A 15,723-nucleotide genomic window follows, 5' to 3' on the forward strand; every position below is an offset into this window, starting at 1 on the left:
ACTGTCCCCCACCTTTTCCCCTTAGTCCTTCCTCTCTGATGCCCTGTCTCCCACCATTTCCTCCTATTTTTCCCCTCTGTCACCTACAGTCTCTTTACCTCTATTTCTCCTCTTCTGTCTCTCCCTGCAGTAGCAGCAAGCTGGAGGCAAAGACAAATTGAACATTTTTCAATGTGCTGCCATGAAAAAAACCAAAATCACTTACTGCAACTTCACAACCATTGTAGGAAAACGTGATTAGAAACCTCATCCAATATGAATTGTATTAAACTTTGTGAATAATTACAAAGAAGCCAATGTTTGGTAAATTGGTAAATTGGGCAATTGGTCATTTGAAGAACTGGCTTGAAGTTAATCAGCCTTAAGCCCATGAAAAGAATCCTGAAGGAGTTTCTGGGTCTGCAAGGTTCTTACTTAATGATCAAGGTCCCTATGACAGCCTTCTCTTAGGAGGTGCTTATTTTAGTATTTAGGGAAGGCGGCCTGACTTGATCTGGATTTTGTGCAAGCCATCAGCCACTGATGGGCTGGGGCTTTCTTAGTGGGCTGGGGCTGACATTTCTGTATCATAGTCTGTTGTCTTTTATACATTCAAAAATTAATTTCCATCGTTTAGACAGGAGTAGGAAGAGCAGATTGATAAAGTGGAAAGGAAGCACATTCCAGAATCAGACCTTGGAGCAGTTCCTCAGTCTCTCTGGGCCTCAGTTTGTCTATTTGTAAAGATGGAAATCTCCCTCATGAGGTTGTTGTAAAGGCAACATTACATAACGGCAACAATACCATTAGATAACATTAGATAAAACACAAAGCCTGGCACATGATATGTGCTCAGCATGTTTTAAAAATGCATAGGAGTGCCCTCTGTATACCAGACACTATGCAAACACTAGAGACACTGTATACAATAATGCATAGACCTTGTTCCTTAGACTCTGGTAATTTATATTTATTGACCATTTCTTGTTCTTGTCAGACTCAAATCCAGGTCTCTTTGACCCAGAGGCAGAGCTCACAATCAGTTCTCTCCACTAGTTGCCTTGATTGTTCATGATAAATAATGGACACTTAGCTACTTGTCTGTGTGAAGTGCTCTTTTTAAGTGTTCTTTGGTCCTGAGGGACCCTGAGGAGAAACTCTCTCAAAGGGAGGTCTTCTGAACAATGGTTTCTGACCTGGAAACAGACCAGCTGCAGCTTCTGAAACCGGGATTAAAGTCTCCTAAACTCCCCCAGTTTTGAACAAGAAGTTTGGGGGATGCAAAGCAGAGTGAGAATGAAGCTTTTTATAAAAAGTAAATCCTTTTGAAAAGACATTTACAAATGTGATGAGAAACCAAAGAGAAACCCCATATCAAACCTTGTTAACATTTGATGGTACATTTCAATACATCTTCTTAGTCCAAGAGACTCAGAAAGGTAGAAATAAATAAATCACATACAGTATGCTTTTAAACATCATATTTTAGGTAGGTAAAAATATCTCATTTTAACAGATCATGCAAAGAGGAACACAAAATACAAAATATCAGCTTGTACAGGCACTCCATTTGCTATACATATTATGGTTTAGCAGCAAGTTTTAAAATATAAATCACAACCAGATTGCAACATAAACACCAAGTAAAACTGTATGTTCCTATGTCTTTACTAGTTTTTGCTTAACAGGATGGCTATGAAAGATTACAATGACTTTTTGACAAACACAACAGAACTCACAGATAAAAATGCACTTGGTTCCTTCAAAGCATCACCTTCTGTAGGTGCACAGGAACTCCATGTCAGCTGTTCGTCTAGTCAACATATTATTTTGAGTTGCCACCACTCTTGGGAATACTGTGTATCTGTGTATCTGTGCACACTTAAGAGGGCACATTGTTAAAATATTGTATTTATTTATGTTTTTTGAGATGGAGTCTTGCTCTGTTGCCCAGGCTGGAGTGCAGTGGCGTGATCTTGGCTCACGGCAACCTCCACCTCCCGGGTTCAAGCGATTCTCGTGCCTCGGCCTCCCAAGTAACTGGGACTACAGGCATGCCCCACCATGCCCAGATAATTTTTGTATTTTTAGTAGAGACAAGATTTCTCCATATTGGCCAGACTGGTCTTGAACTCCTGGCCTCAAATGATCTGCCCACCTCGGCCTCCCAACATGCTGGGATTATAGGCTTGAGCTACCACGCCTGGCCAAAAGGGCACATTTTTGTCTTTTGGAGAAAACATGCTACAATAAGCTGAAACCCCAGAGGATTTGTATTCTAACTTTCTCACGTAACTAGCCATGTGACCTTGGGTACCTCTCTCACCTTGCTGAACCTCAATTTGCTCCTCTGCAAACTAGAGTTAGAAAATTACCCTCCTGTGGGGTGTCGTGGGGCTTAAATGAGATAAACCTAGTACAGCCCTCAAAAATATGGCATTCTGCCCCCATTCCTTCTTTTAATTTTTAATGTGCAACCATTCAAAAATATTTCATTCCTCTTTCTTTTGAGGAAGGCTTTGCCACCACTTTTTTAATAGCTAAAGGAAATTTGGGGTTAAAGACGATGGGTGTGCAAGCTGCATAATTTTCTATCCACTCTAAACATGTTTGAGTAAGAAATATAAGGCAGAATTTCCAGGGTGGTTCAGACACTGGTTCTGGAGAAAGCTGTAAAAGAGGTTCAGAAGAGAAGTTTTCTGAGAAGGGGTAGCCCCTGTGGAACAGCTGTCATGCCTCTCAAGGTGACCCCTGGAAGGGGACAGCAACTATTCTCATGGATGAAGTCTCTGCACAGTTATACAGCTCCATTCCAGGAGGGCTCAAGAGTTCTTTTCAATTCTCCAGTGGAACCCTAGCCACGTGTCCCTTCAGTTGTCAATCATTTGACTCGGACAGCTTGAATTACAATGAGTCTGAGGCTCCCACAGTTCCTGAGGAGCAGGAGAGTTCCACCCAGGTTTGATTCTCTCTGTCTTTTATTTTTATTATTTTTTTTCTTTTTGAATCCAGTTACAAGAAACAGGTCTGATTTTCTTGCAAAGATTCTGCTTCCTCCTCAAAGTTCAATCTCTCTGCTGATCACCGCCATCTGCTGTTCTTCTATGTTGCCTAAGAACTTTCCAAACTACCGAGCCCCTAAGACTGTGGTTTGGATTCCAGAAAGCCCAGGTGCCTGCCTGGCAACACACAGGCTTTCGTCCTCTATTTCCTTGTTGGACATCGTAAGGATCATTTTGTTGCATCCCCTCAGAGCCTCCCTTAGGAGCGAATATGCAGAATTCTCTTGAATGTCTTCTTGAAGTTCTCATTGCACAAGGGGTAGATGAGGGGGTTCAGCGTGGAGTTGATGTAGCCCAGCCAGATGGTGAACATGTGCAAATGTTCATTGCAACAGTTCTTGCAGAAGGCAATGACCATGAAGAAGATGAAATAAGGGATCCAGCAGAGGATGAAGGCTGCCATGATAAAACCCAACTGTTTGGCGGCCTTCCTTTCGCGGTTCATGTGCAACCCAGATACATACTGTCTCGAATGCGAGCGGAGCCTCTTCCAAGTAAACTTGATGTAATCCAGGCCTGTGTTAGACCCACTCCTTAATTTGCCTTTGCCTGGTGCTGTCTCTGTGGTGGTATCTGAGTCTGTTCGAGAGAAGGATTGGCTATCACCTAACATCTGATCCTCTGATATCTCACTGGCTCCATGTGTGTTCAGGCCCTGCTCATCTGTCTTGAGCTGGCCATGGCTCTGGTTGACGGCTACATAGTCCCTGCTACTCCCCTCTGCCGCAGTCTGCATCTGCACAATATCAAGTGGAAAGCAGTGGAGTTTGTCCACTTCTCCATCATCCTCTTGGCTGAAGACAACTGGGGATTTCATCTCCTTGGGGGTTTGGGATGGTGACTTCAAGACAGATCCACCACCAGCATCTTTTGGCTTCCTTTTCAGAACCTCCCAGGGAGACTCCTTCCCTGGTTTCTTGGCATCCCCCTTGGGGTTCTCTGGCCTCAGCTTAATTTCTGAGAAGGAAGGGAGGGACCCATTGATGAGCTCCCGGTGCTGGCAGTGTTGTTGTACAGCTTTGTAGATCTTGGCATAGAACCAAAGCATGAGCAAGGTGGGCAGGTAGAAGTTGATGATGGCAGTCATGACCTTGAACCAGGTGACATCATAGAAGTCTGTCTCACACTTGTCCTCTCGGCGCACTGAGGTCTGCTGCATGAAGTGATTCCAGCCTAGAATGGGAATAATCCACAGAAAAGAGAGAAACCAAGCCCCCAAAATGGTGGCCGAGGCTCGGGTCTTGGTACGATACTTAAGGTACCTGAGGGGCTGCTGGACAGAGCGGTAGCGATCAATGCACAGGATGAAGACACTGAAAATGGATGCTGTGCTGGCCACATAGTCCATGGAAAGCCAAAAGAGGCAGACAGGACGGCCCAGTGACCACTTGGACATGAGCAGGTAGAGGATGTTCATAGGCATGACGACGGCACCCACAATCAGGTCTGCCACTGAGAGGCTGACGATGTACAGGTTCCCCACAGTGTGGAGCTTCCGCTCACTCCGTACAGCATACAGCACCAGCAGGTTGAGCCCTACTGTGACCAAGCAGATAGTGCTCAGGACCACCACCAGGGGCATCAGCTGGGGGCTGGCCATAGTGGTCTTGTTGCCCTCACACATCTTGTCTTCTAAGAGGCAGGAGGAATTGGGGAGGCTCATTGGCGCAAGAGCAGCCGCCAGTTATGGCTCACTCCCTGGGAGAAAAAAGAGAAAAAGTAAGGTCAGAGACTTGGGTGATGAGTGGCCACTTAGTAGCATGATGTTCATCAGACTGGAGTTGTATGCTGTTGGGGGTGATAGACACTGCTGGTTACCTACTCAACAGCCATGTCCCCTTTTCCTTATTCATGCATTCATTCGCTCACTCAACACTATTTATTGAATTCCTGTCACTCTTCTAGGTGTTGAGGATATAGCTGTGAACAAAACAGACAAAAATGTTTGCCCTTATGGAATGTGCATTCTAGTGAGAGAGTTGGGCAGAAGCAAGACAAATAAGGAGTTTGTAGAAATCTAATTCTGCACATGTTCTGGGAAGGTGGGCTGCATCCTTATGTGTCTAAGTGGAATATGGCAATCTAGTTCCTCTTTACAGTGGCAGATAGAGGAGTGACCATGAGATACCACCATGGCCAAGGAATAGGATGAGGATGTCAAACAGCAGAGGTGGAGTTTTTAGGAACGTTCTTCCTCTCTGACAAATGAGCAAAACAAGAAAAATTGTTGTTGCTCACTTGCCTCTTTCTTCCTGACAGGATGTGAGGAAGTGATGTTTGAGACCGTGAGAGTCATCTTGGGACCATCGGGAAGGCCAAGAAAATGCCAGCCTAGGGCCTTGCTGTCACTAAGCTGCTGAGCCAACTCTGGAATCTTCTTCTCCCAGACTTGTTATTATGGGAAATAATTAAACGGGCTTTGTTTTGTTTTGCTTTGCTTTTTTTTTGCTTCCATCACTGTCGTGGGAGTTCTTACTTGCAGCTAAAACCATCTCTAACTGATATGGAGGAGGTTATAAGGGGACATACCAGAGGCACATAAAGCATGAAATAAAACTAGCATATCTTTTTAGATGAAATTCTCGAGTAACAAGGGGATTATGTTATTTGGAAAAGCATATTTGTTATTTTACTTTTCTATTTGAAAAACAAACAATTTTTTTAAATTACGTAAATCATGCCAAGTAATATGTAACAAGACCCTTGCTAGTAGGCTGGAAATGGTGGCTCACATCCATAATCCCAGCATTTTGGGAGTCTGAGGTGGGAGGATTGCTTGAGGGCAAGAGTTAAAGGTGGAATGATCATTTGAGGCCAAGAGTTGCAGCCTGGGCAACACAGTGGAATCCTGTCTTTACAATGAAATTTAAAAAAAATTGTCCCAGTTTGATGGCACACACCTATAGTCCTAGCTACTCAGGAGGCTGCAGTCAGCTATGATCACATCACTGCACTCCAGCTTGGGTGACAGGGCCAGATCCTGTATCTGAAAAACAAAAACAAAAACCCTTTGCTACTAAGGCTCTACTGAAAACAGACTGTATCTCTGTTATTGGTGATCCTCAAGTCAGGTGGTTGGGTGAAGGTAAGTATTAAATCTTCTGGAAGGAGTTTTTAAGATTTTTTTTTTTTTTTTTTTTGAGATGGAGTCCCACTCTGTCACCCAGACTGGAGTGCAATGGCACCATCTCGGCTCACTACAATCTCCAGCTCCCAAATTCAAGCGATTCTCCTGCCTCAGCCTCCCTAGTTGCTGGGATTACAGGAGTGTGCCACCACACCCAGCTATTTGTTTTGTATTTTTTTAGTAGAGACGGGGTTTCACCATGTTGGTCAGGCTGGACTTGAACTCCTGACCTCAGGTGATCCACCCACCCTGGACTCCCAAAGTGCTGGGATTACAGGCATGAGGCACCATGCCCAGCCATTTTTTTTTTTTTTTTTTTTTTAAGACAGAGTCTCACTCTGTCACCCAGGCTGGAGTGCAGTGGCACCATCTCAGCTCACTGCAACCTCTGCCTTCTGGGTTCAGGTGATTCTCATGCCTCAGCCTCCCGAGTAGCTGCAATTACAGACACCCACCACCACGCCCAGCTAATTTTTGTATTTTTAGTAGAGAAGCGGTTTTACCATGTTGGTCAGGCTGATCTTGAACTCCTGACCTCAGATGATCTGCCCACCTTGGCCTCCCAAAGTGCTGGGATTACAGGCGTGAGCCACTGCGCCCGGCCAAGTTTTTAGATTTTCATATTCATCAAAAAGTGGTGAGTTTAAAGAAAACTGATAAACACTAATAAATAGTAAATTTCTCTCAATAATTTAGCAAAAAGAAATTATTTTTACATTAACACAAAGCCAGATAAGTTCTTGAATAGAAGGCTAAATTTATTTATTTATTTATTTATTTAGAGACGGAGTCTCGCTATGTTGCCAGACTGGAGTGCAATGACGCGATCTCGGTTTACTGCAACCTCCGCCTCCCGGGTTCAAGCGATTCTCCTGCCTCAGCCTCCTGAGTAGCTGGGATTACACGCGCCTGCCACCATGCCAGCTAATTTTTGTATTTTTAGTAGACACGGGGTTTCACCATATCAGCCAGGATCGTCTCGATCTCCCGACCTCATGATCCACCCGCCTCAGCCTCCCAAAGTGCTGGGATTACAGGCGCGAGCCACCGTGCCTGGCCTGTAGAAGGCTAAATTTATATAATTCTTTAAGATAAAAATCAAAACCCCAAGGTGTTTGATCCTTGTGGAAGGAATCTTTTAAATGTCTTTGTTGGAAAAACACGATTTGGGGCAGCACTGATTTTGCCCAAGCCCTGCCATTTATTTTCTGGGTGATCTCTTGGCCTCCATCTTCTCATGTGTCAAATGGGTAGGGCGGGGTAGACAATCTCTAAAGACTTTTCCAGGTCTTTTTCTGACAGCGGTATTTTTTGATGTCCTCCAGCTCTGTGCTGCCAATCAGAGCAATCCTCTGATTGCTGATGGGGCCTCCTCTGACTTCTTCAATAGCATCACTGTCTCTTTGGGTGACCCAAAGTTCTGCCCTATGCTCCTGTCACTCTGCGCTGTCGGCCTCAGGGATCTCATCCTCTCACTTCCCTACCCCTCAGCCATCACCTCCTATGAGGACAACACTCAAACCCACAGCTCCAGCCTGTATTTTTCTCCATTCCCACATCTAATAACTTGCAGCTTCACCTTCTGCCCTGATCAAGTCCAAACCCTGTGGAATTGTCCACAGCCACCTCTGGAAGGAAGAAAGTAGGCTGTGAAAGGAAAATAACTTGGGGCCCCAAAATCACTAAGCTAAAGGGAAAAGTCAAGCTGGGAACTGCTTAGGGCAAACCTGCCTGCCATTCTATTCAAAGTCATCCCTCTGCTCACTAAGTGCATATCTGATTGCCTCTTTTTGAGAGACTAATCAGAAACACAAAAGAATGCAACCATCTGTCTCTTATCTACCTAAGACCTGGAAGCCTCCTCCCGGCTTCCAGTTGTCCTGCCTTTCCCAGACCTAAGGAATGTTCATCTTGCATATATTGATTCACGTCTCATGTCTCCCTAGAATGTATAAAACCAAACTGTGCTCTGACCACCTTGGGCACATCGTCAGGACCTCCTGTTGCTGTGTCACGGGTGTGCGTCCTCAACCTTGGCAAAATAAACTTTCTAAATTAACTGAGACCTGTCTCAGATTTTCGGGGTTCATAAGGCTAAGGAAGTATTGTCGCAGGGATTTTTATTTTTTACTGTTTTGCTTGGAAGGAAGCAGGAAGTAGTTCCTCTAAACACTTCCCCAGCTTGGCATTCTCAAGGTGGCTCTCAGCTCCCTGGCCTCCAGAGGTGTCTCCTTTTTCTCTTTTCCTCATTGTCTGGCACATAGAGGGGAGAGAAACCATTTTTTATTTTTTTTACTTTATTTTATTTTATTTTATTTTATTTTATTTTATTTTATTTTATTTTATTTTATTTCTGAGACGGAGTCTCACTGTCGCCCAGGCTGGAGTGCAGTGGCGCGATCTCGGCTCACTGCAAGCTCCGCCTCCCGGGTTCACGCCATTCTCCTGCCTCAGCCTCTCCGAGTAGCTGGGACTTCAGGCACCCGCCACCACGCCTGGTTGATTTTTTGTATTTTTAGTAGAGATGGGGTTTCATCGTGGTCTCAATCTCCTGACCTCGTGATCCACCCGCCTCGGCCTCCCAAAGTGCTGGGATTACAGGCATGAGCCACCGCGCCTGGCCACCATTTTTTAATTTTATGTTATTTTTTGTTTTTTAATTTTAATTTGAGACGGAGTTTTGCTCTGGTTGCCCAAGCTGGAGTACAATGGCGTGATCTCAGCTCACTGCAACCTCCTGTCAGAGATGATAAATTCCTCTTCAAAAAGCTTTAGTTCCCTGTTCTTTGTTTCTTAAGACCAACTTCCTTGTACTTCCTTGTCTCCTAGCTACCTGTTCTGTAAACAGCCTTCCTGCCTTTGCTGTGCCCAGACAAGTCCAGATATGCTTTCCCAGCTAGGAACGGATAGCCCCTCTTCCTTCCCACCTAATAGACCCTATTCAATTTTAAACCTTAGCCAATCGAGTTAGCTTAGATTGTGAGGTCCAACCCCAGCCAATGGGGAAAGGACATAGAAGTGCTGGGAACTGCATTAGGGATTAAAAACCCCTGCCCTACCCTGCTTGGTGTGCTCTTGCGATTGTGATTGGCACAAGCTGCACCCTTCTGCAGAAGGAAATTTGTCTTGCTGAGGAATTTTCTGCCTACATGCTGTTTTTCTTTGTGGCACCAGGCACTTGTTTCTAACAAATTTGGGGGTTCGTCTGGGATTCCCATTCTCCTCCAGGGAGGGTCTCAGATCATCTCTCGTGAGGAGATGCAGCCCGCTGCTTTGTTGTGGTGGCCTCAAGGATAAGGGATTGAGACCCAACTGGTGTGATGAATAAACCTGGACTCTAGCAACGCAGGAAGAAAATGCAGACAGATACTGTGGCGACCAGGTAACTCTGTGCACAGACCAAGGTAAGAAAAACCTTGGGGGCGGTGAAGTATTTCCTTGGTGGTTGGGACATCCTGGAGGTTGACAGTGTGTGAGTAAGACACACAATTGAGTGCAGAGCAAGTGCAGAGTCCGGATCTGGTTCTGTAGTCACCTCATATGGCTTAAGGCAGCTTGCCTGTTGTGGGGTTTGTACCAACCTGCCTATGCTAAGAGGGACTTGAAAATTCCCACAAGAGAAGCAGATGGAGAAGGATAAAGCAAAAGCTGAAGGGTGTGAAAAATCTCTAGTAGGAGAGGTTGAGCCCCACAGACTCGCTAGGGTGCAAGAAATCTCTAGTACGAGAGATTGAGCCCCACGGACTCAGGGAAAAACACTTTCTCCAGGATGGGAAATACAGCAAGTAAGACAGAAGATAGGAAAGATCATAATCATGATAATATCCTCTCTGATAGTCCCCTAGGCCTAACGTTAGAATATTGGAAGGATAATGGAAGGACCAAACACAAGAAAAAGCAGCAAATGATAAAATACTGCTGTTTTGTTTGGACTGAAGAACCTTCCTCTCCCCCAAGCAGCTGCCACCACAGACCCTTCCCCTAAACCTAAAAAGGAGCTTAAACCACTCTTAGATGACCCTTATGGATTGGCAGATCAAATCGATCAGTTTTAGGACCTCAGTTATATACTTTAGACGAGTTAATGTCTATCTTAGGCATCTTATTCTCAGGAGAAGAAAGGAGCATGATATGCAGGGCCGCTATGACCATTTGGGAACGTGAACACCTTCCCTGTCAGAACGTTCCAGCGGCTGAACATAATTCCCAGCCCAGGATCCTCAGTGGGATAACAACAATATAGCCCATTGAGGAAATATGAGAGACCTTAGGGAGATGGTAATAAAAGGAATTTGAGAATCAGTGCCCCACACCCAAAATCTTACCAAGGCCTTTAATATAAAACAGGGAAAAGATGAGGGACCGATAGAATTTTTAGAAAGGCTTAAAGAGCAAATGAGAAAAATACGCTGGCCTAGAATCAGAAGACCCCCTTGGACAAGGAATGTTAAAGCTCCACTTTGTCACCAATAGCTGGCCAGATATTACTAAGAAATCACAGAACAAATGTTTCAAATGTGGAAAAATAGGTCACTTTAAAAGACAATGTCCCAAATGGGAAAAAGAAGAAAAAGTCATCCCACTTACGGCTTTTGAAGAAGACTAGGGAAGTCAGGGGCTCTATCTTTTTATCTTGAGTCCCACCAAGAGCTCTTGGTAAATTTAGAAGTGGGACCTAAACCTGAGCTTATTACCTTTTTAATCGAGTCAGAAGCAGCTCACTCCTCAGTTTATCTTCCATCTAGTGTAACTTGTTCACAAGAAAAACTTTTTATCTCTGGGGTAAAAGGAGAAGGATTTAGAGCAAAAATCTTAGAGGAGACAAAAGTGAAATATAAAAACTGACCAGCTAGCAGCAAATTTCTGTTAATTCCAGAAGCAGGGACAAATCTATTAGGAAGTGATTTAATACTAAAATTAGGCTTAGGCCTCCAAATCAATCACGGAAAATTCCTCCCCTCCCCTCCCTAATCTTGCTCACCACCGCAGATGAAGAACACATTTATCCTGAGCTATGGTCAAAAGATGGGATCAAGGAAAGTTACAGATTTCTCTGACTCATGTTAAATTTAAAACCCCTGGGGAAGTAGTAAAGAGAAAGCAATACCCTATTCCTTTAGAAGCCAGGGTAAATTTAAAACCTGTAATTGAAGGTCTTCTCCATGATGGGTTTCTTAAATCCTGTCTGTCTCCCTGTAACACTCCAATACTGCCTTTAAAGAAGCCAGCAGGTCATACTGGTTAGTGCAAGCCCTTAGAGCTATGAATCAGATAGTACAGTAATAGATTTAAATGATGCCTTCTGGGCTTGTCCATTAGCAGAGGGCAGCCAGGACCTATTTGCCTTTGAGTGGGAAGACCCTCACTCCGGTTGAAAACAGCAATACCGATGGACAGTCTTACCCCACGGGTTTACGGAGTCTCCAAATTTATTTAGTCAAATATTAGAACAAGTCCTAGAGAAATTTTCCCTGCCCTCGTGCATATGCCCCCTCCAGTACATGGATGATCTTCTAATTTCAGGAGATGATAGAAAAGAAGTAGCAGCCTTCTCAACCCATGTCTTAAATTTTCTGTGGGATGAAGGGTTAACGGTCTCGAAAAACAAACTCCAATTTGTAGAACCTGAAGTAAAATATTTAGGGCATTTAATTAGCAAAAGCAAATGGAAAAGTGGGCTTGAACGGATTGAAGGAGGATTAGTCAGATACTGTTGTCTATGCATAGACTCTTATGCCCTAGAAACAAAACTCTCATACAAAAAGCTCACACAAGACGAGCCAGACTCCATCATTTGGCAATTACCAGAAATCCAACAGGTGGAAAGGTTAAAACATCTATTAGTAACTGCCCCTGTCCTAGCTTTACCCTCCTTAAGCAGCCATTCCATCTTTTTGTCAATGTAAACAAGGGAGTAGCCTTGGGAGTACTTACCCAAAAGCACGGAGGCCACTTGCAACCCGTAGGCTTCCTGTCAAAAATTCTTAACCCAGTAACCCACAGATGGCCCAAATGCATTCAGTCTGTAGCGGCAACTACTTTGCTAACAGAAGAAAGTAGAAAAATAACTTTTGGAGGAAACCCCATTGTGAGCACACCTCACCAGGTCAGAACTATCCTAAATCAGAAGGCAGAAAGGTTGCTTACTGACTCAAGAATTTTAAAATACAAGCCTATCTTGTTAGAAAAAGATGATTTAATCCTAACTACTGATGATTCACTTAACCCTGCTGCCTTCTTAACAGGAAATTCAAATGCAGAAAAAAACCCATGCCCCAGACCAGAAGAACTTGGGCATAGATGTTTAGATATACTCCCTTTCAAACCGGAAGACACCTTTTTGTAGATGGTTCTTCTCAAGTAATAAAAGGGAAAAGGCATAACAGGCACTCAGTAGTAGATGGAGACACCCTACCTAATGACTGGTCTGAGCAAACATGTGAGTTGTTTACACTAAATCAAGCCTTAAAATTTCTGCAAAACCAGGAAGGAACTATTTATACTGACTCCAAGTATGCCTTTGGAGTAGTCCACACCTTTGGGAAAATTTGGGCAGAGCAAGGCCTTATTAACAGTAAAGGCCAAATCTTAGTCCATAGAGACTTGATAATCCAAGTACTAGAGAACTTACAGCCACCAGAAGAGACAGCAGTTGTTCATGTTCCAGGTCACTAGAAGAATCTTTCCTTTGAGAGCCGAGGGAATAATCTAGCTGACCAAGTGGCCAAACGAGTTGCCTCTTCTCAAGCAGCACCCATTTTCCACCTAACCCCTTATCTTCCCCCTCCTGCTACAGGCCCCTATTTTCTCCCCTAGAGAGGAAGAAAAGTTAAAAGAAATAGGAGCCAAAGAAAGCCACGAGGGCAAATGGGTACAACCAGACAAGAGGGAAATGCTGTCTAAGCCCTTCATGAGAGAGATATTGTCACGGCTACATCAAGGAACTCACTGGGGCCCCCAAGCTATGTGTGATGCAGTCCTCAGAGTTTATGGATGCATAGGAATTTATACCCTTGCTAGACAAGTTGCAGATGGTTTCACAGTGCGCAGAAAAAACAACAAACAATCTAAAGAAAATGGGAATACCACATGCCGTGCATCCACCCTCATCAGGGAGAGTAGAAAGGCCTAGTGCCCTGTTGAGAGTCCGAACTGCTCCCTGAAAAAACATAGGTCTAGCCCCTTATGAGATGCTTTTTGGATTGCCTTATCTACATTCTACTACTGATCTTCCCACATTTGAAACAAAATATCAGTTTCTTAGAAACTATGTATTAGGTCTATCTTCTACCCTCTCCTCTCTCCTCCCTCAGGACTCAAAGCCTCCTAGCACAAACTCTACCCATTGAATTACCAGTTCATCAACACCAGCCTGGAGATCACATCCTTTTCAGAAGTTGGAAAGAGGGAAAGCTCGAACCCACTTGGGAAGGACCTTACCTAGTGCTCCTCACAACTGATGCAGCAGTCCCGACCGCTGAGAGAGGATGGACACATCATACCCGAGTACCCCTCTCCAAAGTACCTACCCCCGACAAAGTAACGTTAAAGAGAAAAGCGGCTGGGTGCGGTGGCTCATGCCTGTAATCCCAGCACTTTGGGAGGCCGAGGCGGATGGATCACGAGGTCAGGAGATTGTGACCATCCTGGCTAATACAGTGAAACGCTGTCTCCACTAAAAATACAAAAAAAAAATTAGCCGGGCGTGGTGGTGGGCACCTGTAGTCCCAGCTACTCGGGAGGCTGAGGCAGAAGAACGGTGTGAACCCAGGAGGCGGAGCTTGCAGTGAGTGGACATCGCGCCACTGCACTCCAGCCTGGGTGACAGAGCGAGACTCCATCTCAAAAAAAAAAAAAAAAAAAGAGAAGAGCTTAATCTGCCTCTTCCTCCTTTTCCTCTTTACCCCAGCTACCCCACATCTTATTATTAATGTTACTAAGTCTAACTCACCTCAAAGTATCACTTTCGATGCTTGTCTTGTTATACCCTGTGTAGGGTCAAAGACAACTCTCTACTTCAGAAAAATATCTTTGTCCTTCCTGGCTCTCCTCAGACTGGAAATCCGTTAACCGGGATCAATTAGTCTGGGAAGATTTTAACGGAGATTCCGTTAATTGGGAATCTTGTCCTCCTAAAGCAGAGCCTCAGCATCTTTGCCATAGTTGGTCCAATGTTCTATTGACCACCAAAAACCAGGGATGGACTGCCACAACGAGTAGTTGTATATTCCTGAAACCACACATTTGTTTCACTAAAGGGAGTACTCCTCCCAATTGCCAATATAACCAGTGTAATCCTGTCCAATTTTCCATTACTATCCCAACTTCCCGAGGTTCTTACCCTTCCTTGAGCTGTTGTTATGGTATAGGAGCAGAAGTCTCAGGGACAGACCCTATAGGATATTTCGAAATGCACTTCATCGCTCCTCCACGTCCTTCACCCCCTTCTCCCTCTCCTCCTAAACCCTCTTCTTTTTTTTTTTTTTGAGACAGAGTCTCGCTTTGTCACCCAGGCTGGAGTGCAGTGGCATGATCTTGGCTCACTGCAAGCTCCGCCTCCCAGGTTCACGCCATTCTCCTGCCTCAGCCTCTCCGAGTAGCTGGGACTACAGGCGCCCGCCACCACGCCCAGCTAATTTGTTTTTGTATTTTTAGTAGAGATGGGGTTTCACTGTGTTATCCAGGATGGTCTTGATCTCCTGACCTCGTGATCCACCCGCCTCGGCCTCCCAAAGTGCTGGGATTACAGGCGTGAGCCACCGCGCCCGGCCCTAAACCCTCTTCTAACCAAACCTTTTCTCACTTCATACCCAGTGATGAAACTAAAGTTGCCATTATAGAAATTAAAGATTTAAAGCAAACTCTAGCTATTGAAACAGGATATCAAGATCCAAATGCCTGGTTGGAAGGGATTAAATATTCCATCTGCAAGCTAAATAAAAGCGACTGTTAGGCTTGTGCAACGGGTAGGCCAGAAACCCAAATTGTCCCCTTCCCACTTGGATGGTCATCTGACCAACGAGGCATGAGCTGTGTGATAGCTCTCTTCCAGAACCCCACAGCCTGGTGTAATGAGTCATGCAAGAGTCTTCCACTGCTGTTCCCTCAAGTCAAAAGCCCTGCGGGTCAGCCCCTGAGGGCCATCCAGCCTGCAGCCCCAGATGTTAACTTCACCTCTTGCCTTTCATGGCAGGGGGAGAAGTTAGCATTCCTTGGAGACCTAACAGGGTGCAGTGAAACCAAGCCTTTTCAAGAGCTTACCAATCAGTATGCCCTTGTTCATTCCGGAACAGACGTGTGGTGATATTGTGGGGGACTATTGCTGGGTACTCTGCTAAGTACCTGGAGCAGCACTTGTGCTGTAATTCAGTTGGCTATCCCTTTCACCTTGGCATTTCATTGACCAAGAAAGCTGAAGACAGAATATCGTAAAAAGAGAGATGTCCCTCATGGATCCTTTGATCCTCATGTTTATACAGATGCTATCGGAGTACCACGAGGGGTACCAGATGAATTCAAAGCCCAAAATCAAACAGCTGCAGGATTCAAATTTAT

At 44.7% G+C, this 15,723-nt stretch overlaps 1 protein-coding gene across 1 annotated transcript in view; it reads right to left on the reverse strand.

The window, feature by feature from the left end:
• Window positions 1-1,352: 1,352 nt before the first annotated feature.
• Window positions 1,353-15,723, reverse strand: part of HRH1 (histamine receptor H1) — a 105,585-nt gene continuing 91,214 nt past the window's right edge. The window contains exon 2 of the mRNA XM_030801987.1: window positions 1,353-4,739. Within this exon, the coding sequence (XP_030657847.1) occupies window positions 3,241-4,704 (1,464 nt within the window). The 5' untranslated portion in view covers window positions 4,705-4,739 and the 3' untranslated portion in view covers window positions 1,353-3,240. The remainder of the gene's footprint in view (window positions 4,740-15,723) is intronic.

Source organism: Nomascus leucogenys, chromosome 21 (assembly GCF_006542625.1).
Source record: "Nomascus leucogenys isolate Asia chromosome 21, Asia_NLE_v1, whole genome shotgun sequence".
Lineage (NCBI taxonomy): Eukaryota > Metazoa > Chordata > Mammalia > Primates > Hylobatidae > Nomascus > Nomascus leucogenys.